At 63.8% G+C, this 25,695-nt stretch overlaps 2 protein-coding genes across 10 annotated transcripts; both read left to right on the forward strand.

Moving 5' to 3' along the window:
• The first annotated feature begins 49 nt into the window (after window positions 1-49).
• LOC142073800 (dynactin subunit 2-like) lies at window positions 50-11,993 on the forward strand. 6 transcript variants are annotated; one of them, XM_075133987.1, is made up of 14 exons: window positions 50-73; window positions 163-207; window positions 1,109-1,177; window positions 4,339-4,435; window positions 4,555-4,616; window positions 9,870-9,968; window positions 10,051-10,211; window positions 10,317-10,464; window positions 10,549-10,614; window positions 10,692-10,730; window positions 10,855-10,932; window positions 11,078-11,149; window positions 11,259-11,361; window positions 11,650-11,993. In XM_075133987.1, exons 2-14 carry the CDS (start codon window positions 172-174, stop codon window positions 11,976-11,978), a joined length of 1,359 nt encoding a protein of 452 aa, XP_074990088.1. In that variant the 5' UTR covers window positions 50-73; window positions 163-171; the 3' UTR covers window positions 11,979-11,993. The 6 variants fall into 6 exon arrangements, 5 of the variants coding, with proteins under 5 accessions (XP_074990088.1, XP_074990091.1, XP_074990087.1 ...); XR_012670473.1 differs by lacking the exon at window positions 50-73 and adding an exon at window positions 11,473-11,564 and having other exon boundaries at window positions 93-207; window positions 11,222-11,361; window positions 11,650-11,937; XM_075133989.1 differs by lacking the exon at window positions 50-73 and adding an exon at window positions 11,473-11,564 and having other exon boundaries at window positions 94-207; window positions 11,650-11,937.
• Window positions 11,994-13,633: 1,640 nt separating this feature from the next.
• On the forward strand, window positions 13,634-25,660 carry LOC142073790 (dynactin subunit 2-like). 4 transcript variants are annotated; one of them, XM_075133967.1, is made up of 14 exons: window positions 13,634-13,825; window positions 14,746-14,814; window positions 17,976-18,072; window positions 18,192-18,253; window positions 23,502-23,600; window positions 23,683-23,843; window positions 23,949-24,096; window positions 24,181-24,246; window positions 24,324-24,362; window positions 24,487-24,564; window positions 24,710-24,781; window positions 24,891-24,993; window positions 25,105-25,196; window positions 25,282-25,575. In XM_075133967.1, the coding sequence occupies exons 1-14, from the start codon at window positions 13,790-13,792 to the stop codon at window positions 25,366-25,368; spliced, it is 1,209 nt and encodes a 402-aa protein (XP_074990068.1). In that variant the 5' UTR covers window positions 13,634-13,789; the 3' UTR covers window positions 25,369-25,575. The 4 variants fall into 4 exon arrangements, with proteins under 4 accessions (XP_074990068.1, XP_074990065.1, XP_074990069.1 ...); XM_075133964.1 differs by lacking the exon at window positions 25,105-25,196 and having other exon boundaries at window positions 25,282-25,660; XM_075133968.1 differs by lacking the exon at window positions 24,324-24,362 and having other exon boundaries at window positions 13,640-13,825.
• The last annotated feature ends 35 nt before the right edge of the window (window positions 25,661-25,695 follow it).

The following is a 25,695-nucleotide window of genomic DNA, read 5'->3' on the forward strand; positions in this document are numbered from 1 at the left end:
GGATCCCGGCACCGACCCGTTCCCGGCCCCCCGTTCCTGACGACCCCCCCGTTCCCGGCCCCCCGTTCCCGGCCCCCCGTTCCCGACCCCCCCGTTCCCGACCCCCCCGTTCCCGACCCCCCGTTCCCGACCACCCCCCCGTTCCCGACCCCCCGTTCCCGACCCCCGGCCATGGCCGACCCCAAGTACGCCGACCTGCCCGGCATCGTGAGTGCGGGACCGGGCCGTGGGGAGCGTGGGGGTCTGAGGGGATCGGGGGGATCTGGGGGTGTCTGAAGGGTTGGGGCGGTCTGAGGAGATGGGGGGGGGTGTGAGCTGTGGGGACTGCGGGAATTTGGGGGCCGGAGGGAGAATTAGGCGGTGTGGGGGGGCTGACGGGGGTACTGAGGTGGTCTGAAGGGATCAGGGCGATTTGGGGAGGTGTGAGGGGACCGGGGGGCCTGAGGGGACTGAAGGGGTCTGAGGGGATGAGGGGCCAGGGGAGAATGAGGGGGTGAGGGGGATCTGGGGGGGTGTGAGGGGATCGAGGGGTTCTGCAGGAACTGGGGGGGGTGTGGGGGAACTGGGGATTGTTGGGGACTGAGAGGATGAGAGGGGTTTGGGGGGTCTGAGGGGATCGGGGGCTCTGGGTCAGTAAATGGGGCATTTGGGGAGGCTGGGGGTGTGAGGGGAATGGAAGGTGTTAGAGGGGTCAGCTGGGGGGGATTGGGGGCTTTTGGGGGTGTGCAGGGGGATGTGAGGAAGCTGGGGCTGTAAGTGGGGTACTGGGGAATGTGTGTGGGGGGAGCAGGCATCTCTGGGGGGTTGGGAGTCCCCGGGGTATTTGGGGCGATTGTGGGAATCGGGGTACGTGTAAGGGCCCAGGGCATTTGGAGGTGTCGGGGGGACGGGGACAGTCAGTGGGGTGTTTGGGGACGTGAGGGGTGTCCAGAAGGGACGTGGAGTCTTTGTGGAGATGGGGGCCGTGGGGGCAGGTAGCTGCCGTGGGTGTCTGTGGGCTGAGGCGGTGTCTGAAGCAGTTTGGGGCAGTCGTGGGGTATTTGATCATAACGGGATAATAAAGAGGCGAGGAGAGCTGGGGTTTCAGCGGAGCCTGTTTGTGCCCCAGGCCTGGAACGAACCTGACGTCTACGAGACCAGCGACCTGCCCGAGGACGACCAGGCTGAGTTCGAGGCGGTAAGGCCTCGCCGGGGCCGTGCTGTGGGGCGGGGGTGATCGAGTGTGCCCGTGCCCCCATCCCGCAGCCGTGCGGCGCAGCAGCACTGGCACCACGGCAGGGAAACGGCTCCGGTCCCCGCACGCGCCCCTGCAGTGCCACGTCCCCCCCACGGTGACGTGTCCCCGCGACGCGCCACCCCCATCTCTCAGCCTGCCAGTGCTCTGGGGGGCCAAGACGCGAGGGCAGGGCGCAGGCCCCACCCCAGACAGGGTGGGCGTCCCCATCGCCGGCATCCGCATCTCCCGTGTCCGCATCCTGCATAACGCGGTCGAGGGCAGTGGAAGTGAGCAGGGCTGGCCAGCCACCCGTCTCCCTTGGCTTTGCACAGGCAGTGCCCAGCGGGCAGCACAGGGAGGGCGAGGGGGCCTGTTGAGGTGGGTTGACCCCCCTAAAAGAGCTCCAAATGGCGGCGGGGTCCCACAGACCAGCCCCGAGCCGGAGCCCATCGTGCCCAGGCCGTGGCTGTTCTCTGTGGGGCTGCCGCGCGGCGGCTTTGACGTGGGGTGACAGTGGGGGCCCGTCCTTGAGGCCGGCACGGCACGAGGGGCGCACCCGGGGCTGCATGGTGACCCCCAGCTCTGCCGGTGAGGGTGAAAGCTGGCGGGTGCTCGTGGATCATGGCCCAAATGGTGCTCGGTAGCCCCTGGGCTCTGCTGCGCCGGCACGCGCTCCCGGTTGGCCCAAGCCGGTGAGGGGGGAGCCGGGCCTCGGTGGCGCGGAGGTGAGACCCGGCTTCTCCCTGCGGTGTAGCCAGCGTTTGTGGGGGACGTGGCGTCGGCCCCACCAGGTGTGGTCTGGCGTGGCACCGTGTGCTGCACGCGGGGCAGGGGCACGCCGGGCACCCAGCCCCCGATTCTGAGGGAGGCAAAGAGATCCCTTGGTTGTTTCCACCCAAAGTTGCCCCTGTCAGGCCTCGGTCATGCCGAAACGGTGCCCGAGAATAGAGTGGTGCGGCACCGGTGACTCCCCCGGTGTTTTCCCTCCCGTGCGGCCCCCGCTGCAGGCAGGAGGCGAAGGGTTGCCAGGGTTTTAATTGCTGTCATCTCGTCCCCTGGGAGCCCCTCGCGCAGCTTCGTTGTGTTTCTTGCCTCTCGCGTGCTGAACTGACCTGAGTTTTCCCGCCGCTCTTCCCCTCCCTGCTCCCCACCTTGCCTGGACACTAGTTTGCACAAGTAAGCCCGTTCGCTGCTTCTGGTTCTGCATGCCGTTTGGGGTTGATTTTTGCATGCGGTAGATGCGCACGGGGTCCCGTAGCCGCTGCCTGTCGCTGCGCCGCCTGGTCCCAGCTGTGGGTCACCCCACCGTGGGGCGGAGGGGAGGCAGGCGGCAGCGGCTGTGGGTCCCAGGGTGCGACGTGGTGCTGCTGCCGCCTCCCTGCTGTCCCTTGCCCTCCTTGCATCTGCCCTGCCTGGCTGCACGCGCTGCCCCCCTTGTCCTTCGGGACCCGCAGGGACCCCCTGGCCCCCCGCAACGGGCCTTGGCCACACCGCGCTCCTGCCCCGGCGGCCTCGCGCCCCCCCGCAGTGACGCTGCCTGCGCAGAGGGGTGCTGCCCCGGGCTGGTTGCTGCCGTCTCGCTGTAGCCCGTCCTGCCAGGCTTTGCAGCACGCTGCGGGGCTGGGCGGGACAGGGGCAGGCGAGAGGGGCCGTGCTGAGCCCCCATCCCTGCTGCCAGCACAGCACGGGGCTGGCTGCTACGCAGGGCTCAGCTCGTGCCCCTCCAGGGACCGACATCGGGGTTTTGCCTCCCCAGCCCACAGGCGATGCTTCCCTCCTCCCCCCAGGAGCCCCGGGGACCTGCCAGGCGTTGGGCGGCTCCGTGGGGGCCCGTCCTGCCCCAGGTTCTGCTCACATCCCCCCCCAGGGGAACAGAAGAGCTGGAGCTGGAGGGAGGTTATGAGAGTGGGGGCTGGGCCACATTGCCCCCAGACTCCGGCCGCATCCTGCTCCCACGCTTTCTCTGGGCACCTCGACCACCCCTTGTGGTGGCCGGGACCAGCGTGTTCCCGGCTGCCCCCAGCCCCGGGGTGCCCGGCTGAGGGTCCAGCCCGCCGCTGCCCCCGCTCTCGCAGCCGCTGCCCCCACCGCTGCCTTCGCCTCTGCGCTGGCGGCCCCCGTGTCCCGCATGGCTCCTGAGCCCTCGCGCGGGGCCGGCGGGCCCTCCCCGGCAGCAGCCTCAGCAGAGGGACGTGGGTGACGGCGGGCCGTGCATGGGACAAACCTTCTAACGCGATTTTTGTCTCTCTCTCCCCCCTCTCCTCCTAACCTTGCTCTGACTTTCTCACCTCTGGGAAACGCAAGGAGCTGGTAAGAGCCCGTCCATCGGCCGCCGTAACCCTGCGCTCTGCTCGCGGGCGCTCGCCGCTGCCTCCCCCCAGCCGGACGGCCCCCCCTAACGCTGCTAGTGCTGCTCCCGCTGCTCTCACGCCTTCTTGTCCATCCACAGCACAGCAGGGCTCCCCGAAAGCCCTTGAGGCCGCGGCCGGGCACAGGGGCTGGAGGGGGTCTGCCGTGGCCCAGGGCAGCCGGTGGGGGGGTCCTTCGGGTGCCTCCCGCAGGGTCCTGCTGGTTGGGGCCCCCCCCAGCCGCAGCAGGGGGCGAGGAGAGCCCAGACTCACCGTCCGCACTCGCCCTGCCAGGCTCCGGGCGAAGCCCCTTTGGTCTTTGAGGGGTGGAAGTCCTGCAACCCCCCCGATGGCCCCCGGGCGGTGGGAGCCCCCCGAAACGTGGCTGTGGGGCAGTTCGAGCCCTGCTGGGCCGGAGGCTGCCCCGGCTGCCCAGGACACGTGCGGGCTCAGCAGCCGATTTCCTGATCCTGGTTGTGGGGCTGCCAAAAGGTCTCAGGCCTCGGTGTGCGCTTGCACCTCTGTCCTGGCTGCCAGGCCCTTTGGGGGGTTTCCTGCCCACCGGGCTGGGCCAGGCCGGGGGTCCGATGTCCCCGCACCAGGCCCTGGGGACCTGCCGCGTCCTGGACAGCCCTCGCTGCCCTGGGCAGACCCCTTGCTGGGTTCCATCCCTGCGTGTCAGTCCCCGATGGCCGCCGGCTCTGCAGGGAGGCAGCAGCTCTGCCGACAAACCCTCGCGGCTGCCTCGTCCCTAACGCCGAGCGTTATGTGCAGGAGGAGCTCACCAGCACCAGCGTGGAGCACCTCATCATCAACCCCAACGCCGCTTACGAGAAATTCCGGGAGAAGCGCCTGGGCACCGAGGGAGTGGGTGAGCCAGGGGGTTCGGGGAAGGGTGGGCTGTGGGGACCCAGGGTCGCTGAGCTGACCCCAGGGAGGGCACAGCCGCCGTGGGTATTTTGGGGTGACACCCTGCTCTTCCTCTTCCAGATTTCTCCGATCGCATCAGCAAGACCAGGACAACGGGCTACGAGTCTGGGGAGTATGAAATTGTGAGTCCAGAGCCCGTGGGAATGTGGAGCCACCCCAGCGCACGGTCCCTCGTCCCCCCTCACCCCACACTTACGTCCCTGGCCGAGGCCACAAATCGCCCAGAATCGCAGAAGGGTGGAGGTGGGAAGGGACTTCTGGAGGTCCTCTGGTCCAACCCGCCTGCTCAGGCAGGGCCACCTAGAGCCGATTGCCCAGGACCATATGCAGATGGCTTCTGAATAGCCCCAAGGGTGGAGACTCGACCATCTCTCTGGGCAACCTGTGGCAGTGCGTGGTCGCCCTCACAGTAAGAAAGTGTTTCCCAATGATCAGGGGGAACCTCCTGCGCTTCAGTTTGTGCCCATGGCCTCTGGTCCTGGCACTGGGCACCACTGAGAAGAGCCGGGCTGCGTCCTCTTGGCACCCTCCCCTTGGGTATTGATAAGATCCCTCCAGAGCCTTCTCTTCTCCAGGCCGAACAGGCCCAGCTTTCTCAGCCGTTCCTCAAAGGAGAGAGTTCCAGCCGTGTCAGCATCTTTGAGGCCCTTGGCTGGACTCTCTCCAGTATGTCCATGTCTCTCTTGTACTGGGGAGCCCAGCACTGGACACAGCACGCCAGGTGTGGCCTCAGCAGTGCTGAGGAGAGGGGAAGGATCACCTCCCTTGAGCACGACACTCCTAATGCTGCCCAAGACAGCGTTAGCCTTCTTTGCTGGGTGATGTTTAGCTTGGTGTCCACCAGGACCCCTGGGGCCTTTTCCACAGAGCTGCTTTCCAGCCGGGTGGCCCCAGCGTATCCTGGTGCCGGGGGTTGTTCCTCCCCAGGAGCAGGACTTTGCACTTCCCCTTGTTGACCTCCATGAGGTTCCTGTGGGCCCATTTCTCCAGCCTGTCCGGGTCCCTCTGGATGGCAGCACGACCCTCTGGCATCTCAGCCACTCCTCCGAGTGTGGTGTCATCTGCAAACTTGCTGAGGGTTCGCCCTGCCCTGTCATGCAGATCATTAGCGAAGATGTTAAAGAGGATCTGGGCCAGCATTGACCCCTGGGGCACACCGGTCGTTCCTGGCCTCCAAGTAGACTTTGGGCCAATGATCACCACCCTCTGGGCTTCGCTGTTCAGCCAGGTTCAAGCCACCTCACTGCCTGCTCATCCAGCCCAGGCTTCAACAGCTTCTCTTGGAGGATCTTACGGGAGACAGTGTCAAAGGCTTTCCTGAAGTCCAGGTAGACAATCCCCACAGCTCTCTCCTTGTCTACCAGGCCAGTCATTTCATTGTAGAAGTTACTGAGTTGGTCAAGCATGACTTCCCCTTGGTGAAGCCATGCTGATGTCTCTGGGTGATTTTTTTGTTGTTTGTGCACCTGGAAATGGTTTCCAGGAGTAGCTGGTCCATGAGCTTCCCAGGGAAGAAGGTGAGGCTGACTGGCATGTGGTTCCCTGAGTCCTCCTTCTTGACCTGCTTGAAGATGGGGGTGACGTTCACTTTCCTCCAGTGCTCTGGCACTTCTCCCAGTGAAGTGACCCATCAAAGATTATTGAGAGTGGCCTTGCAACGCCATCAGCCAGATTTGCAATTAGAATTGCAGAATTGGAAAAAAGAATATTAAACCTCAAACATGTTTGTGCCAGATGGGTTTCGTGGATGTGCTGACCTCTTCTGGATGCACAACCCTCCCCACCGCGTAATGAAGCCCACACGACTCAGACAGGGCAATGCTGCCACCTTCCCGACAATATCAAACCAAAATAATTTCAGGATTTTTCTCCTAGCAATTCTTCCAGCCCAAGAATTCCTGCAGGGACACCCCCTGCCCGCAGGCTGTCGCATGGGCTTTCTCTAAAGGGGGTGATCACTGGGGAGGAGCAGGGCAGCAGCAGGGCCCTGGCTTGTGCATCTCCCATCAGCCGGATCCCTCAGCCCTCGCGGGTGCATCCCATCTGTGCCCACGCACTTCTGTACGGCCGGCTTCCCTAAGTATTCCCTGACCTGATCCTCTTCCGCCGAGGGTCTGCCTTGCTCCAGCCTTTCCCCTGGCCTCTGTGACCTGGGATTCCTGAAGGCCGGTCGGGCTGGTAGAGACGAGGCCAAGGCGGCTTTCAGTGCCTCAGCCTTTCCCACCTCCTGTGTGCCCAGGTCCCCCACCTCGTTCAGCAGCAGGCCCCCATTTCCCCTTGCCGTCCTTCTGCCACCTGGGTGCTCACAGAAGCCCTTCGTGGACCTCCCTGGCCAGGTTGAATCATAGAATCGTTAAGGTTGGAAAAGACCTCTAAGATCATCGAGTCCAACCATCAACCCAATCCCCCCATACCCACTACACCATGTCCCTAAGCGCCTCATCTACACATCTTTTAAATACCTCCAGGGATGGTGACTCAACCACGTCCCTGGGCAGCCTGGTCCAAGGCCTGACCACTCTTTCAGTAAAGAAATTTCTCCTCATCTCCAATCTAAACCTCCCTTGGCGCAACTTGAGGCCATTTCCTCTCGTCCTATCGCTGTTACTTGGGAGAAGAGGCCAACCCCCAGCTCACTACAACCTCCTTTCAGGGAGTTGTAGAGCACAATGAGGTCTCCCCTCAGCCTCCTCCTCTCCAGGCTGAACACCCCCAGTTCCCTCAGCCGCTCCCCATCAGACTTGTGCTCCAGGCCCTTCACCAGCTTCGTTGCCCTCCTCTGGACACGCTCCAGCACCTCCATGTCCTTCTTGTGGTGAGGGGCCCAGAACTGAACACAGGATTCGAGGTGCGGCCTCACCAGTGCCGAGTACAGGGGCACGATCACCTCCCTACTCCTGCTGGCCACACTATTTCTGATACAGGCCAGGATGCCGTTGGCCTTCTTGGCCACCTGGGCACGCTGCCGGCTCATGTTCAGCTGTCAACCAGCACCCCCAGGTCCTTTTCCTCCGGGCAGCTTTCCAGCCACTCTTCCCCAAGCCTGCAGCGTTGCCTGGGGTTGTTGTGGCCGAAGTGCAGGACCCGGCACTTGGCCTTGTTGAACCTCATACATTGGCCTCGGCCCATCGATCCAGCCTGTCCAGGTCCCTCTGCAGAGCCTTCCTACCCTCCAGCAGATCAACACTCCCGCCCAGCTTGGTGTCACCTGCAAACTTACTGAGGGAGCACTCGATCCCCTCGTCCAGATCATTGATAAAGAGATTGAACAGGACCGGCCCCAGTACTGAGCCCTGGGGAACACCGCTCGTAACCGGCCACCAACTGGATTTAACTCCGTTGACCACAACTCTCTGGGCCCGGCCGTCCAGCCAGTTTTTTACCCAGCGAAGAGGGTACCTGTCTAGGCCGTGAGCCGCCAGCTTCTCTAGGAGAATGCTGTGGGAGACAGTGTCAAAGGCTTTACTGAAGTCCAGGTAGACCACATCCACTGCCTTTCCCTCATCCACTAGGCGGGTCACCTGCTCATAGAAGGAGATCAGGTTGGTCAAGCAGGACCTGCCTTCCATGAACCCGTGCTGGCTGGGCCTGATCCCCTGGTTGTCCCGGACATGGCTCGTGAGCACCCTCAAAACCAACCGCTCCATGATCTTCCCCGGCACCGAGGTCAGGCTGACCGGCCTGTAGTTCCCCGGATCCTCCTTCCGGCCCTTCTTGTAGATGGGCGTCACATTGGCGAGCCTCCAGTCGTCCGGGACCTCCCCAGTTAACCAGGACTGCTGGTAAATGATGGAGAGCGGCTCGGCAAGCTCCTCCGCCAGCTCCCTCAGTACCCTCGGGTGGATCCCATCCGGCCCCATAGACTTGTGAACGTCCAGTTGGCGTAGCAGGTCATTAACTTCATCCTCTTGAATTATGGGGGGTTTATCCTGCTTGTCGTCCTTGTCTTCCAGCTCAGGGGGCTGAGTACCCTGAGGATAACTGCTCTGACTATTAAAGACTGAGGCAAAGAAGGTGTTAAGTATCTCAGCCTTATCTTCGTCCTTGGTGGCAACGTTCCCCCCCGCATCCAATAGAGGATGGAGATTCTCCTTGGCTCTCCTTTTGTCATTAATATACTTGTAAAAGCATTTTTTGTTGTTTCTCACGACAGTGGCCAGGTTGAGTTCTAGCCGGGCTTTTGCCTTTCTAATTTCCTCTCTGCATGACCTAACGAGATCCCTGTACTCCTCTTGAGTTGCCTGCGTCAGGAAGTTATCCTCCACACACTCCAGGAACCTCCTCGACTGTTTCCTCTCTGCCGTGTGGTATTTCCAGCAGACGTCCGGGAAGTTGAACTCCCCCACGAGAACAAGGGCTAGCGACTGGGAGACTTCTGCCAGCCTCTGGTAGAATATTTCATCTGCCTCCTCGTCCTGGCTAGGTGGTCTATAACAGACTCCCAGCAGGATATCTGCCTTGTTGGCCTTCCCCCTCATCCTTACCCACAAGCACTCGACCTCGTCATCACTACCATCGAGCTCTAGACAGTCGAAGCACTCCCTAACATACAGGGCTACTCCACCGCCTCTCCTTCCTCGCCTGTCCCTTCTGAAGAGCTTACAGCCATCCATTGCAGCACTCCAATCGTGCGACTCATCCCACCACGTTTCCGTGATGGTGACTAAGTCATAGCTACCCCGCTGCACAATGGCTTCCAGCTCCTCCTGTTTGCCGCCCATGCTGCGTGCACTGGTGTAGATGCACTTGAGCTGGGCTGCCGATTTCTCCCCCGACATTGGCGTGCGGTCCCTAGGCTCGTCTCTAGCGAGCCTGGCTTATCCCCTTCCCCCTTCGAACCAAGTTCCAGCCTGGCTTTGGCTTTCCTAACCTCATCCTTGGCCGCTCGGGCAATGTCTCTCTCCTCGTCCCAGGCTCCCTGTCCCTGCTCCAGGCTCTGCCTCCTTCCTTTCCGTGTCTGGGTTTGGCCAGGAGCTCCTGTTCACCCAGGCAGCCTCCTGGCTTTTTTGGCTGACCGCCCACTCGTGGGGACGCAGCGCTCTGGAGCTTGGAGGAGGTGATGCTGGAACATCAGCCAGCGTTCCTGGGCCCCTCTTCCCTCCGTTGCCTGATCCAGGGGGCTGTGCCAGCAGGTCTCTGAAATCCCCCATGAGGACCAGGGCCCACGAACATGAGGCTGCTCCTGCCGGGCTGTCGAGGGCCTCGCGCGCTTGTTCTCCCTGGTCAATGCCTTTTGTTGCCTTTCTGCGGAGGTGTGGGTGGGCACCGAGGGGAGTTGGGTCCCAGCGTCCCAGCCACCGCTCCCCGCCCTGGGTGCCTGGTGCCGCAGGCAGGGCGTGAGCCCCTGCCTGACCCCCCCGTTCCTCTCTCCGCAGCTCGGCGAGGGTCTTGGTGCCAAAGAGACGCCGCAGCAGCGGTACCAGCGGCTGCAGCACGAGGTGCAGGAGCTGGTTCAGGAGGTGGAGCAGATCCAGGTGAGCATGAGCCCTGCCCTGGGGACCAGTGGGGAGGCCGTCCCAGGGGGGTGACACGGCCACCTCTCCTCCCCCGGCACAGAGCACGCTGAAGGAGTCGGCGGCGGAGGAGGAGCTGACGCCCATGGCCTTGGCCAGGCAGGTCGAGGGCCTGAAGCAGCAGCTGGTCTCCAGCCACCTGGAGAAGCTTCTGGGCCCCACCGCAGCCATAGACTTTGCAGACCCCGAGGGTGCCCTGGCCAAGTGAGTGGGGTCCCGGGAGCCCGGGGCCGCAGCTGAGGGAGCAGGGGGAAGATGCCACCGTGGGGCGGTGCAGGGACCCCGTGCCCACCTTTTCCCCCTGCCCAGGCGCCTGCTGCAGCAGCTGGAGGTGGCGAAGTGCAGCAAGGCAGCGCCGGGGAAGAGCCCCGCCAAAGCCCCGGTGCCCACCGGAGACGCCGTCACCTTTGAGCTGTACTGGAGGCCGGAGCAGGACCAGTTTGCCCAGACGGCCAAGGTGAGCGTGGGGAGGGGACACGCACACTGTGCCTGACCCCAGAATGGGGTGTCCTGCCGTCTCACGCCCCGCACCTCCCCCCAGATGGCGGAGCTGGAGAAGCGGCTGGCGCAGCTGGAGGCGACGGTGCGGTGCGAGCCCGACAGCCAGGTGAGGGCCAGGGGCTCCTGCCCTGCCACTCTGCTGCCCCCCATCCTGCCCCACTGATGCAATTTCCTTCCCCCCAGAACCCGCTGTTGGTCGGGCTGAAGGGCACCAGCCTCGTGGTGAGTCAGGCAGGGGGTGGGGGGCATGCAGGGTCCCTTTCCCCCCATGCCGTGCCCATAGCACTTGCGGGGGGCAGTCCCAGGGTGCTGCCCTGTCCCCCCTCACCCTGCTCTCCGTCCCCAGGAGACCGTGCAGGTCCTGCAGGCCAAGGTGAACATCCTGGACGTGGCCGTGCTGGACCAAGTGGAGGCCCGGCTGCAGGTGAGCGGGGAGGACGGAAGGAGGGAAGTGTGCGGTGGGTGTCACGGGGCCACGGGAGGGCCACGGGACGGCAGAGGCCCAGGCCATGAAATTGGGGGTGGGCACTGCTGGATTTGGGGTCTCACATCTGCTCCCCCCTCCCCAGAGCGTGCTGGGGAAGGTGAATGAAATTGCCAAGCACAAGGCAACCGTGCAAGATGCCGACACCCAGAGCAAGGTAAGAGCTGGTGGGGAGGGCCCCCCAAAGGCAACCCCGGCATGGTGGGGGATATATGGAGCCCCCCTCCAGGCTGTTCTGGCCCCCCCACTTCTGGCCCATCCCCCAGATCCACCAGATCTATGAGACGATGCAGCGCTGGGACCCCGTGGCCAGCACCCTGCCTGATGTTGTGCAGAGGCTGGTGACCCTCAGGGACCTGCACGAGCAAGGTGAGGGGCTGGAGGGGATGTTGGGGACAGTGGCATGATGTGACCAGGAGCATCGCGGTGGGGGGATCGCTGCTCCCCCCCCCCAGCACTGAGCTTTCTCCTCCCTCCCAGCCACGCGGTTCGGGCAGGTCCTCGTGCACTTGGACACCACGCAGCAGGAGATAGCTGGTGCTCTCAAGGACAACAGCGTGCTGCTGGCGGAGGTGGGTCCCACCAACGCCTGCTGGGGTGGAGTGGGGTCCCCGTCCTGCCCCCCCTGCTCACCCCCTTCCCCACTCACCCCCCCAGGTCCAGAAGACAATGAAGGAAAACCTGGCCGTTGTAGAGGACAACTTTGCGGACATAGACGCCCGCATCAAGCGGCTGCAGAAGTGAGAGCACCCTGGAGACCCCCCTGCACCGGGCATCCCTGCCCCTCCCCGGGTCCTGCGACCCCTGGGAATCACTCCCTCCCCTCCGCAGGTACCAGCCCCTGCTTGTATATAGCCTGGCTCCTCCCCACCCCTCCATTCCCACCCCCGGGGGGGCATTCTCTGTACCCCCCCAGATTTACTCCAATAAACAGCTCAGCTCAAAGCGCATCCGTGTCGGCATCTCCTTCGGGCTGTGGGGCCTGAGCAGGGCCCAGCCGCCGGGTTTTAAAAGCATCTTTTAGTGGTGCATAACCCCCCCAACGCCCCCCCCACCCCGCAGCCTCCTCGTCGCACCAAGTCCCATCGCTCTGTCGGAAAGCTGCGACCCACAGGGGGAAAGTCTCCTCGTTGCCACCCGTGGGGCAGGGGGTAGTGTGTGTGTGTGAGGACGGGGATGGCCCCGTGTGGGTGGGGGCGGCCCGCGGCAGGGTCGCGTGGCCCCCCCAGGCTGGCGGAGATGATTATTGCTGGTACTGAGGGATGAGAAGGGGGGAACCTCGTTTTTGGTGAGGGAGAACCTCGTGCTAACCTAACCCCGAGTGGATCCAGTCGCGGGGCCGCGACACCCCCAAGCCTGAGGTAATGGGGGGCAGCGGGACCCCCCAGCATGGGCAGTGGGCACTGGGGATGGACCCCCCCCCCCCCCAGCTGCGTCCCCTAGCACCAGTCCTGTCCCCCCAGCGCGGTTCCTTCCCTGGGGTGGGGACCACCACGGTGGGTTTGAGCCCTGTGGGCAGTTGCTGGGCCATGATCTTGTTGGGATGACGGAGACGTGGTGGGATGGCTGCGGCACTGAAAGCCGCCTTTGCCTCCGTCTCTACCGGCCCGACCGGCCTTCAGGAATCCCAGGTCACAGAGGCCGGGGGAAAGGCTGGAGCAAGGCAGACCCTCGGCGGAAGAGGATCAGGTCAGGGAATACTTAAGGAAACCGGCCATACAGGGCACGGGCACAGGTGAACCCCAAAACCGCTCAGGCGTGCCCCGTGGGCACTGCTGTAGCGTTTGGGTTGGCTTTTGGGTTGCATTGGCATTGTTTGTTTTGGGGATTGGAGGCGCCAGGGGTGGCAGGTCCCGGGGTGGGGGGCTCTGGTGAGACCAGTGAGGAGGTACATCCTTGGAAGGAGATCCGAGCTACCAGTTAACCCCATTGTTCCCCAGCAAAGTCCTCTGGAGTAGTCTGACCTCTTCTGACCTACTCTAATTAGCGTAGTAAAAACCCCACCCCCGGGCAGGAAAGCCCCCTGCCCAACCAAGCCCCTTCCCCACTGAACATGCGCAGTACAAGAACGGACACCGTGCCTTCAACTGAAGACGAGGCATCCAAGGACCAGTGCACGGGGGGTGACCCAGTGCCAGTGCACGAAGTACTGGTAACTTGCTGGGATGTACGAGGGGCTCACCGTGCGCTGCCGAGGGGTGCGAGCTTCGCGGCGCTACCGCCCCGCGCCCCCTCCGCGCAGACACGGCGCGAACGAGCGCCTCGGCTCGGTGCGCGGGGTGGGCTGGTTGCACACCGGGTAACGAACCCCGCTGGAGGGACACCGCTTCCACGAGGGGGGGCGTGCAGCTCCCCCCGTGTAACCCAGCCTGTGTGTACCCTCCGTGGGTACCCACCCGGGAGCACCCACTCGTGCCTCCCCCGTGTGGATGCCTGGGAAACCCAGCCGGTGTGCCCCCGCCCGTGTGTGCCCCCCCGCGTGCCCTCCCGTGTCTCCCCCCATGTCTCCCCCCGTGCCCCCCCACGCCACCCCCCACGTACACCCACCCGTGTGCCCCCCGGAACCCCCCCGTGTTCCCCCGCCCCCCCGCACAGGCCCCGCCCCCGCGCACTCCGTTTCCGCGCCCGGCCCGCGCGCTGCTCTCGCGAGAGCGGCCCCGCCCGGCCCGGCCCCGCTCGGCGCTTGGGGGATCCCGGCACCGACCCGTTCCCGGCCCCCCGTTCCTGACGACCCCCCCGTTCCCGGCCCCCCGTTCCCGGCCCCCCGTTCCCGACCCCCCGTTCCCGAGCCCCGGCCATGGCCGACCCCAAGTACGCCGACCTGCCCGGCATCGTGAGTGCGGGACCGGGCCGTGGGGAGCGTGGGGGTCTGAGGGGATCGGGGGGATCTGGGGGTGTCTGAAGGGTTGGGGCGGTCTGAGGAGATCGGGGGGGTGTGAGCTGTGGGGACTGCGGGAATTTGGGGGCCGGAGGGAGAATTAGGCGGTGTGGGGGGGCTGACGGGGGTACTGAGGTGGTCTGAAGGAATCAGGGCGATTTGGGGAGGTGTGAGGGGACCGGGGGGCCTGAGGGGACTGAAGGGGTCTGAGGGGATGAGGGGCCAGGGGAGAATGAGGGGGTGAGGGGGATCTGGGGGCGTCTGAGGAGATCGGGGGGGTCTGAGGGGATCGAGGGGTTCTGCAGGAACTGGGGGGGGTGTGGGGGAACTGGGGATTGTTGGGGACTGAGAGGATGAGAGGGGTTTGGGGGGTCTGAGGGGATCGGGTGGCTCTGGGTCAGTAAATGGGGCATTTGGGGAGGCTGGGGGTGTGAGGGGAATGGAAGGTGTTAGAGGGGTCAGCTGGGGGGGATTGGGGGCTTTTGGGGGTGTGCAGGGGGATGTGAGGAAGGTGGGGCTGTAAGTGGGGTACTGGGGAATGTGTGTGGGGGGAGCAGGCATCTCTGGGGGGTTGGGAGTCCCCGGGGTATTTGGGGCGATTGTGGGAATCGGGGTACGTGTAAGGGCCCAGGGCATTTGGAGGTGTCGGGGGGACGGGGACAGTCAGTGGGGTGTTTGGGGACGTGAGGGGTGTCCAGAAGGGACGTGGAGTCTTTGGGGAGATGGGGGCCGTGGGGGCAGGTAGCTGCCGTGGGTGTCTGTGGGCTGAGGCGGTGTCTGAAGCAGTTTGGGGCAGTCGTGGGGTATTTGATCATAACGGGATAATAAAGAGGCGAGGAGAGCTGGGGTTTCAGCGGAGCCCGTTTGTGCCCCAGGCCTGGAACGAACCTGACGTCTACGAGACCAGTGACCTGCCCGAGGACGACCAGGCTGAGTTCGAGGCGGTAAGGCCTCGCCGGGGCCGTGCTGTGGGGCGGGGGCGATCGAGTGTGCCCGTGCCCCCATCCCGCAGCCGTGCGGCGCAGCAGGACTGGCACCACGGCAGGGAAACGGCTCCTGTCCCCGCACGCGCCCCTGCAGTGCCACGTCCCCCCCACGGTGACGTGTCCCCGCAACGCGCCACCCCCGTCTCTCAGCCTGCCAGTGCTCTGGGGGGCCAAGACGCGAGGGCAGGGCGCAGCCCCCACCCCAGACAGGTTGGGCGTCCCCATCGCCGGCATCCGCATCTCCCGTGTCCGCATCCTGCATAACGCGGTCGAGGGCAGTGGAAGTGAGCAGGGCTGGCCAGCCACCCGTCTCCCTTGGCTTTGCACAGGCAGTGCCCAGCGGGCAGCACAGGGAGGGCGGGGGGGCCTGTTGAGGTGGGTTGACCCCCCTAAAGGAGCTCCAAATGGCGGCGGGGTCCCACAGACCAGCCCCGAGCTGGAGCCCATCGTGCCCAGGCCATGGCTGTTCTCCGTGGGGCTGCCGCGCGGCGGCTTTGACGTGGGGTGACAGTGGGGGCCCGTCCTTGAGGCCGGCACGGCACGAGGGGCGCACCCGGGGCTGCATGGTGACCCCCAGCTCTGCCGGTGAGGGTGAAAGCTGGCGGGTGCTCATGGATCATGGCCCAAATGGTGCTCGGTAGCCCCTGGGCTCTGCTGCGCCGGCACGTGCTCCCGGTTGGCCCAAGCCGGTGAGGGGGGAGCCGGGCCTCGGTGGCGCGGAGGTGAGACCCGGCTTCTCCCTGCGGTGTAGCCAGCGTTTGTGGGGGACGTGGCGTCGGCCCCACCAGGCGTGGTCTGGCGTGGCACCGTGTGCTGCACGCGGGGCAGGGGCACGCCGGGCACCCAGCCCCCGATTCTGAGGGAGGCAAAGAGATCCCTTGGTTGTTTCCACCCAAAGTTGCCCCTGTCAGGCCTCGGTCATGCCGAAACGGTGCCCGAGAATAGAGTGGTGCGGCACCGGTGACTCCCCCGGTGTTTTCCCTCCCATGCGGCCCCCGCTGCAGGCAGGAGGCGAAGGGTTGCCGGGGTTTTAATTGCTGTCATCTCGTCCCCTGGGAGCCCCTCGCGCAGCTTCGTTGTGTTTCTTGCCTCTCGCGTGCTGAACTGACCTGAGTTTTCCCGCCGCTCTTCCCCTCCCTGCTCCCCACATTGCCTGGACACTAGTTTGCACAAGTAAGCCCGTTCGCTGCTTCTGGTTCTGCATGCCGTTTGGGGTTGATTTTTGCATGCGGTAGATGCGCACGGGGTCCCGTAGCCGCTGCCTGTCGCTGCGCCGCCTGGTCCCAGCTGTGGGTCACCCCACCGTGGGGCGGAGGGGAGGCAGGCGGCAGCGGCTGTGGGTCCCAGGGTGCGACGTGGTGCTGCTGCCGCCTCCCTGCTGTCCCTTGCCCTCCTTGCATCTGCCCTGCCTGGCTGCACGCGCTGCCCTCCTTGTCCTTCGGGACCCGCAGGGACCCCCTGGCCCCCCGCAACGGGCCTTGGCCACACCGCGCTCCTGCCCCGGCGGCCTCGCGCCCCCCCGCAGTGACGCTGCCTGCGCAGAGGGGTGCTGCCCGGGGCCGGTTGCTGCCGTCTCGCTGTAGCCCATCCTGCCAGGCTTTGCAGCACGCTGCGGGGCTGGGCGGGACAGGGGCAGGCGAGAGGGGCCGTGCTGAGCCCCCATCCCTGCTGCCAGCACAGCACGGGGCTGGCTGCTACGCAGGGCTCAGCTTGTGCCCCTCCAGGGACTGGTATCAGGGTTTTGCCTCCCCAGCCCACAGGCGATGCTTCCCTCCTCCCCCCAGGAGCCCCGGGGACCTGCCAGGCGTTGGGCGGCTCCGTGGGGGCCCGTCCTGCCCCAGGTTCTGCTCACATCCCCCCCCAGGGGAACAGAAGAGCTGGAGCTGGAGGGAGGTTATGAGAGTGGGGGCTGGGCCACATTGCCCCCAGACTCCGGCCGCATCCTGCTCCCACGCTTTCTCTGGGCACCTCGACCACCCCTTGTGGTGGCCGGGACCAGCGTGTTCCCGGCTGCCCCCAGCCCCGGGGTGCCCGGCTGAGGGTCCAGCCCGCCGCTGCCCCCGCTCTCGCAGCCGCTGCCCCCACCGCTGCCTTCGCCTCTGCGCTGGCGGCCCCCGTGTCCCGCATGGCTCCTGAGCCCTCGCGCGGGGCCGGCGGGCCCTCCCCGGCAGCAGCCTCAGCAGAGGGACGTGGGTGACGGCGGGCCGTGCATGGGACAAACCTTCTAACGCGATTTTTGTCTCTCTCTCCCCCCTCTCCTCCTAACCTTGCTCTGACTTTCTCACCTCTGGGAAACGCAAGGAGCTGGTAAGAGCCCGTCCATCGGCCGCCGTAACCCTGCGCTCTGCTCGCGGGCGCTCGCCGCTGCCTCCCCCCAGCCGGACGGCCCCCCCTAACGCTGCTAGTGCTGCTCCCGCTGCTCTCACGCCTTCTTGTCCATCCACAGCACAGCAGGGCTCCCCGAAAGCCCTTGAGGCCGCGGCCGGGCACAGGGGCTGGAGGGGGTCTGCCGTGGCCCAGGGCAGCCGGTGGGGGGGTCCTTCGGGTGCCTCCCGCAGGGTCCTGCTGGTTGGGGCCCCCCCCAGCCGCAGCAGGGGGCGAGGAGAGCCCAGACTCACCGTCCGCACTCGCCCTGCCAGGCTCCGGGCGAAGCCCCTTTGGTCTTTGAGGGGTGGAAGTCCTGCAACCCCCCCGATGGCCCCCGGGCGGTGGGAGCCCCCCGAAACGTGGCTGTGGGGCAGTTCGAGCCCTGCTGGGCCAGAGGCCGCCCCGGCTGCCCAGGACACGTGCGGGCTCAGCAGCCGATTTCCTGATCCTGGTTGTGGGGCTGCCAAAAGGTCTCAGGCCTCGGTGTGCGCTTGCACCTCTGTCCTGGCTGCCAGGCCCTTTGGGGGGTTTCCTGCCCACCGGGCTGGGCCAGGCCGGGGGTCCGATGTCCCCGCACCAGGCCCTGGGGACCTGCCGCGTCCTGGACAGCCCTCGCTGCCCTGGGCAGACCCCTTGCTGGGTTCCATCCCTGCGTGTCAGTCCCCGATGGCCGCCGGCTCTGCAGGGAGGCAGCAGCTCTGCCGACAAACCCTCGCGGCTGCCTCGTCCCTAACGCCGAGCGTTATGTGCAGGAGGAGCTCACCAGCACCAGCGTGGAGCACCTCATCATCAACCCCAACGCCGCTTACGAGAAATTCCGGGAGAAGCGCCTGGGCACCGAGGGAGTGGGTGAGCCAGGGGGTTCGGGGAAGGGTGGGCTGTGGGGACCCAGGGTCGCTGAGCTGACCCCAGGGAGGGCACAGCCGCCGTGGGTATTTTGGGGTGACACCCTGCTCTTCCTCTTCCAGATTTCTCCGATCGCATCAGCAAGACCAGGACAACGGGCTACGAGTCTGGGGAGTATGAAATTGTGAGTCCAGAGCCCGTGGGAATGTGGAGCCACCCCAGCGCACGGTCCCTCGTCCCCCCTCACCCCACACTTACGTCCCTGGCCGAGGCCACAAATCGCCCAGAATCGCAGAAGGGTGGAGGTGGGAAGGGACTTCTGGAGGTCCTCTGGTCCAACCCACCTGCTCAGGCAGGGCCACCTAGAGCCGATTGCCCAGGACCATATGCAGATGGCTTCTGAATAGCCCCAAGGGTGGAGACTCGACCATCTCTCTGGGCAACCTGTGGCAGTGCGTGGTCGCCCTCACAGTAAGAAAGTGTTTCCCAATGATCAGGGGGAACCTCCTGCGCTTCAGTTTGTGCCCATGGCCTCTGGTCCTGGCACTGGGCACCACTGAGAAGAGCCGGGCTGCGTCCTCTTGGCACCCTCCCCTTGGGTATTGATAAGATCCCTCCAGAGCCTTCTCTTCTCCAGGCCGAACAGGCCCAGCTTTCTCAGCCGTTCCTCAAAGGAGAGAGTTCCAGCCGTGTCAGCATCTTTGAGGCCCTTGGCTGGACTCTCTCCAGTATGTCCATGTCTCTCTTGTACTGGGGAGCCCAGCACTGGACACAGCACGCCAGGTGTGGCCTCAGCAGTGCTGAGGAGAGGGGAAGGATCACCTCCCTTGAGCACGACACTCCTAATGCTGCCCAAGACAGCGTTAGCCTTCTTTGCTGGGTGATGTTTAGCTTGGTGTCCACCAGGACCCCTGGGGCCTTTTCCACAGAGCTGCTTTCCAGCCGGGTGGCCCCAGCGTATCCTGGTGCCGGGGGTTGTTCCTCCCCAGGAGCAGGACTTTGCACTTCCCCTTGTTGACCTCCATGAGGTTCCTGTGGGCCCATTTCTCCAGCCTGTCCGGGTCCCTCTGGATGGCAGCACGACCCTCTGGCATCTCAGCCACTCCTCCGAGTGTGGTGTCATCTGCAAACTTGCTGAGGGTTCGCCCTGCCCTGTCATGCAGATCATTAGCGAAGATGTTAAAGAGGATCTGGGCCAGCATTGACCCCTGGGGCACACCGGTCGTTCCTGGCCTCCAAGTAGACTTTGGGCCAATGATCACCACCCTCTGGGCTTCGCTGTTCAGCCAGGTTCAAGCCACCTCACTGCCTGCTCATCCAGCCCAGGCTTCAACAGCTTCTCTTGGAGGATCTTACGGGAGACAGTGTCAAAGGCTTTCCTGAAGTCCAGGTAGACAATCCCCACAGCTCTCTCCTTGTCTACCAGGCCAGTCATTTCATTGTAGAAGTTACTGAGTTGGTCAAGCATGACTTCCCCTTGGTGAAGCCATGCTGATGTCTCTGGGTGATTTTTTTGTTGTTTGTGCACCTGGAAATGGTTTCCAGGAGTAGCTGGTCCATGAGCTTCCCAGGGAAGAAGGTGAGGCTGACTGGCATGTGGTTCCCTGAGTCCTCCTTCTTGACCTGCTTGAAGATGGGGGTGACGTTCACTTTCCTCCAGTGCTCTGGCACTTCTCCCAGTGAAGTGACCCATCAAAGATTATTGAGAGTGGCCTTGCAACGCCATCAGCCAGATTTGCAATTGGAATTGCAGAATTGGAAAAAAGAATATTAAACCTCAAACATGTTTGTGCCAGATGGGTTTCGTGGATGTGCTGACCTCTTCTGGATGCACAACCCTCCCCACCGCGTAATGAAGCCCACACGACTCAGACAGGGCAATGCTGCCACCTTCCCGACAATATCAAACCAAAATAATTTCAGGATTTTTCTCCTAGCAATTTTTCCAGTCCAAGCATTCCTGCAGGGACACCCCCTGCCCGCAGGCTGTCGCATGGGCTTTCTCTAAAGGGGGTGATCACTGGGGAGGAGCAGGGCAGCAGCAGGGCCCTGGCTTGTGCATCTCCCATCAGCCGGATCCCTCAGCCCTCGCGGGTGCATCCCATCTGTGCCCACGCACTTCTGTACGGCCGGCTTCCCTAAGTATTCCCTGACCTGATCCTCTTCCGCCGAGGGTCTGCCTTGCTCCAGCCTTTCCCCTGGCCTCTGTGACCCGGGATTCCTGAAGGCCGGTCGGGCTGGTAGAGACGAGGCCAAGGCGGCTTTCAGTGCCTCAGCCTTTCCCACCTCCTGTGTGCCCAGCTCCCCCACCTCGTTCAGCAGCAGGCCCCCATTTCCCCTTGCCGTCCTTCTGCCACCTGGGTGCTCACAGAAGCCCTTCGTGGACATCCCTGGCCAGGTTGAATCATCGAATCGTTAAGGTTGGAAAAGACCTCTAAGATCATCGAGTCCAACCATCAACCCAATCCCCCCATACCCACTACACCATGTCCCTAAGCGCCTCATCTACACATCTTTTAAATACCTCCAGGGATGGTGACTCAACCACGTCCCTGGGCAGCCTGGTCCAAGGCCTGACCACTCTTTCAGTAAAGAAATTTCTCCTCATCTCCAATCTAAACCTCCCTTGGCGCAACTTGAGGCCATTTCCTCTCGTCCTATCGCTGTTACTTGGGAGAAGAGGCCAACCCCCACCTCACTACAACCTCCTTTCAGGGAGTTGTAGAGCACAATGAGGTCTCCCCTCAGCCTCCTCCTCTCCAGGCTGAACACCCCCAGTTCCCTCAGCCGCTCCTCATCAGACTTGTGCTCCAGGCCCTTCACCAGCTTCGTTGCCCTCCTCTGGACACGCTCCAGCACCTCCATGTCCTTCTTGTAGGGCCCAAAACTGAACACAGGATTCGAGGTGCGGCCTCACCAGTGCCGAGTACAGGGGCACGATCACCTCCCTACTCCTGCTGGCCACACTATTTCTGATACAGGCCAGGATGCCATTGGCCTTCTTGGCCACCTGGGCACGCTGCCGGCTCATGTTCAGCTGTCAACCAGCACCCCCAGGTCCTTTTCCTCCGGGCAGCTTTCCAGCCACTCTTCCCCAAGCCTGCAGCGTTGCCTGGGGTTGTTGTGGCCGAAGTGCAGGACCCGGCACTTGGCCTTGTTGAACCTCATACATTGGCCTCGGCCCATCGATCCAGCCTGTCCAGGTCCCTCTGCAGAGCCTTCCTACCCTCCAGCAGATCAACACTCCCGCCCAACTTGGTGTCATCTGCAAACTTACTGAGGGAGCACTCGATCCCCTCGTCCAGATCATTGATGAAGATATTGAACAGGACCGGCCCCAGTACTGAGCCCTGGGGAACACCGCTCGTAACCGGCCACCAACTGGATTTAACTCCGTTGACCACAACTCTCTGGGCCCGGCCGTCCAGCCAGTTTTTTACCCAGCGAAGAGTGTACCTGTCTAGGCCGTGAGCCGCCAGCTTCTCTAGGAGAATGCTGTGGGAGACAGTGTCAAAGGCTTTACTGAAGTCCAGGTAGACCACATCCACTGCCTTTCCCTCATCCACCAGCCGGGTCACCTGCTCATAGAAGGAGATCAGGTTGGTCAAGCAGGACCTGCCTTCCATGAACCCGTGCTGGCTGGGCCTGATCCCCTGGTTGTCCCGGACATGGCTCGTGAGCACCCTCAAAACCAACCGCTCCATGATCTTCCCCGGCACCGAGGTCAGGCTGACCGGCCTGTAGTTCCCCGGATCCTCCTTCCGGCCCTTCTTGTAGATGGGCGTCACATTGGCGAGCCTCCAGTCGTCCGGGACCTCCCCAGTTAACCAGGACTGCTGGTAAATGATGGAGAGCGGCTCGGCAAGCTCCTCCGCCAGCTCCCTCAGTACCCTCGGGTGGATCCCATCCGGCCCCATAGACTTGTGAACGTCCAGTTGGCGTAGCAGGTCATTAACTTCATCCTCTTGAATTATGGGGGGTTTATCCTGCTTGTCGTCCTTGTCTTCCAGCTCAGGGGGCTGAGTACCCTGAGGATAACTGCTCTGACTATTAAAGACTGAGGCAAAGAAGGTGTTAAGTATCTCAGCCTTATCTTCGTCCTTGGTGGCAACGTTCCCCCCCGCATCCAATAGAGGATGGAGATTCTCCTTTGCTCTCCTTTTGTCATTAATATACTTGTAAAAGCATTTTTTGTTGTTTCTCACGACAGTGGCCAGGTTGAGTTCTAGCCGGGCTTTTGCCTTTCTAATTTCCTCTCTGCATGACCTAACGAGATCCCTGTACTCCTCTTGAGTTGCCTGCGTCAGGAAGTTATCCTCCACACACTCCAGGAACCTCCTCGACTGTTTCCTCTCTGCCGTGTGGTATTTCCAGCAGACGTCCGGGAAGTTGAACTCCCCCACGAGAACAAGGGCTAGCGACTGGGAGACTTCTGCCAGCCTCTGGTAGAATATTTCATCTGCCTCCTCGTCCTGGCTAGGTGGTCTATAACAGACTCCCAGCAGGATATCTGCCTTGTTGGCCTTCCCCCTCATCCTTACCCACAAGCACTCGACCTCGTCATCACTACCATCGAGCTCTAGACAGTCGAAGCACTCCCTAACATACAGGGCTACTCCACCTCCTCTCCTTCCTCGCCTGTCCCTTCTGAAGAGCTTATAGCCATCCATTGCAGCACTCCAATCGTGCGACTCATCCCACCACGTTTCCGTGATGGTGACTAAGTCATAGCTACCCCACTGCACAATGGCTTCCAGCTCCTCCTCTTTGCCGCCCATGCTGCGTGCACTGGTGTAGATGCACTTGAGCTGGGCTGCCGATTTCTCCCCCGACATTGGCGTGCGGTCCCTAGGCTCGTCTCTAGCGAGCCTGGCTTATCCCCTTCCCCCTTCGAACCAAGTTCCAGCCTGGCTTTGGCTTTCCTAACCTCATCCTTGGCCGCTCGGGCAATGTCTCTCTCCTCGTCCCAGGCTCCCTGTCCCTGCTCCAGGCTCTGCCTCCTTCCTTTCCGTGTCTGGGTTTGGCCAGGAGCTCCTGTTCACCCAGGCAGCCTCCTGGCTTTTTTGGCTGACCGCCCACTCGTGGGGACGCAGCGCTCTGGAGCTTGGAGGAGGTGATGCTGGAACATCAGCCAGCGTTCCTGGGCCCCTCTTCCCTCCGTTGCCTGATCCAGGGGGCTGTGCCAGCAGGTCTCTGAAATCCCCCATGAGGACCAGGGCCCACGAACATGAGGCTGCTCCTGCCGGGCTGTCGAGGGCCTCGCGCGCTTGTTCTCCCTGGTCAATGCCTTTTGTTGCCTTTCTGCGGAGGTGTGGGTGGGCACCGAGGGGAGTTGGGTCCCAGCGTCCCAGCCACCGCTCCCCGCCCTGGGTGCCTGGTGCCGCAGGCAGGGCGTGAGCCCCTGCCTGACCCCCCCGTTCCTCTCTCCGCAGCTCGGCGAGGGTCTTGGTGCCAAAGAGACGCCGCAGCAGCGGTACCAGCGGCTGCAGCACGAGGTGCAGGAGCTGGTTCAGGAGGTGGAGCAGATCCAGGTGAGCATGAGCCCTGCCCTGGGGACCAATGGGGAGGCCGTCCCAGGGGGGTGACACGGCCACCTCTCCTCCCCCGGCACAGAGCACGCTGAAGGAGTCGGCGGCGGAGGAGGAGCTGACGCCCATGGCCTTGGCCAGGCAGGTCGAGGGCCTGAAGCAGCAGCTGGTCTCCAGCCACCTGGAGAAGCTTCTGGGCCCCGCCGCAGCCATAGACTTTGCAGACCCCGAGGGTGCCCTGGCCAAGTGAGTGGGGTCCCGGGAGCCCGGGGCCGCAGCTGAGGGAGCAGGGGGAAGATGCCACCGTGGGGCGGTGCAGGGACCCCGTGCCCACCTTTTCCCCCTGCCCAGGCGCCTGCTGCAGCAGCTGGAGGTGGCGAAGTGCAGCAAGGCAGCGCCGGGGAAGAGCCCCGCCAAAGCCCCGGTGCCCACCGGAGACGCCGTCACCTTTGAGCTGTACTGGAGGCCGGAGCAGGACCAGTTTGCGCAGACGGCCAAGGTGAGCGTGGGGAGGGGACACGCACACTGTGCCTGACCCCAGAATGGGGTGTCCTGCCGTCTCACGCCCCGCATCTCCCCCCAGATGGCGGAGCTGGAGAAGCGGCTGGCGCAGCTGGAGGCGACGGTGCGGTGCGAGCCCGACAGCCAGGTGAGGGCCAGGGGCTCCTGCCCTGCCACTCTGCTGCCCCCCATCCTGCCCCACTGATGCAATTTCCTTCCCCCCAGAACCCGCTGTTGGTCGGGCTGAAGGGCACCAGCCTCGTGGTGAGTCAGGCAGGGGGTGGGGGGCATGCAGGGTCCCTTTCCCCCCATGCCGTGCCCATAGCACTTGCGGGGGGCAGTCCCAGGGTGCTGCCCTGTCCCCCCTCACCCTGCTCTCCGTCCCCAGGAGACCGTGCAGGTCCTGCAGGCCAAGGTGAACATCCTGGACGTGGCCGTGCTGGACCAAGTGGAGGCCCGGCTGCAGGTGAGCGGGGAGGACGGAAGGAGGGAAGTGTGCGGTGGGTGTCACGGGGCCACGGGAGGGCCACGGGACGGCAGAGGCCCAGGCCATGAAATTGGGGGTGGGCACTGCTGGATTTGGGGTCTCACATCTGCTCCCCCCTCCCCAGAGCGTGCTGGGGAAGGTGAATGAAATTGCCAAGCACAAGGCAACCGTGCAAGATGCCGACACCCAGAGCAAGGTAAGAGCTGGTGGGGAGGGCCCCCCAAAGGCAACCCCGGCATGGTGGGGGATATATGGAGCCCCCCTCCAGGCTGTTCTGGCCCCTCCACTTCTGGCCCATCCCCCAGATCCACCAGATCTATGAGACGATGCAGCGCTGGGACCCCGTGGCCAGCACCCTGCCTGATGTTGTGCAGAGGCTGGTGACCCTCAGGGACCTGCACGAGCAAGGTGAGGGGCTGGAGGGGATGTTGGGGACAGTGGCATGATGTGACCAGGAGCATCGCGGTGGGGGGATCGCTGCTCCCCCCCCCCAGCACTGAGCTTTCTCCTCCCTCCCAGCCACACGGTTCGGGCAGGTCCTCGTGCACTTGGACACCACGCAGCAGGAGATAGCTGGTGCTCTCAAGGACAACAGCGTGCTGCTGGCGGAGGTGGGTCCCACCAGCGCCTGCTGGGGTGGAGTGGGGTCCCCGTCCTGCCCCCCCTGCTCACCCCCTTCCCCACTCACCCCCCCAGGTCCAGAAGACAATGAAGGAAAACCTGGCCGTTGTAGAGGACAACTTTGCGGACATAGACGCCCGCATCAAGCGGCTGCAGAAGTGAGAGCACCCTGGAGACCCCCCTGCACCGGGCATCCCTGCCCCTCCCCGGGTCCTGCGACCCCCTGGGAATCACTCCCTCCCCTCCGCAGGTACCAGCCCCTGCTTGTATATAGCCTGGCTCCTCCCCACCCCTCCATTCCCACCCCCGGGGGGGCATTCTCTGTACCCCCCCAGATTTACTCCAATAAACAGCTCAGCTCAAAGCGCATCCGTGTCGGCATCTCCTTCGGGCTGTGGGGCCTGAGCAGGGCCCAGCCGCCGGGTTTTAAAAGCATCTTTTAGTGGTGCATAACCCCCCCAACGCCCCCCCCACCCCGCAGCCTCCTCG

This window comes from Calonectris borealis, chromosome 30, assembly GCF_964195595.1.
Source record: "Calonectris borealis chromosome 30, bCalBor7.hap1.2, whole genome shotgun sequence".
Classification (NCBI taxonomy): Eukaryota; Metazoa; Chordata; class Aves; order Procellariiformes; family Procellariidae; genus Calonectris; species Calonectris borealis.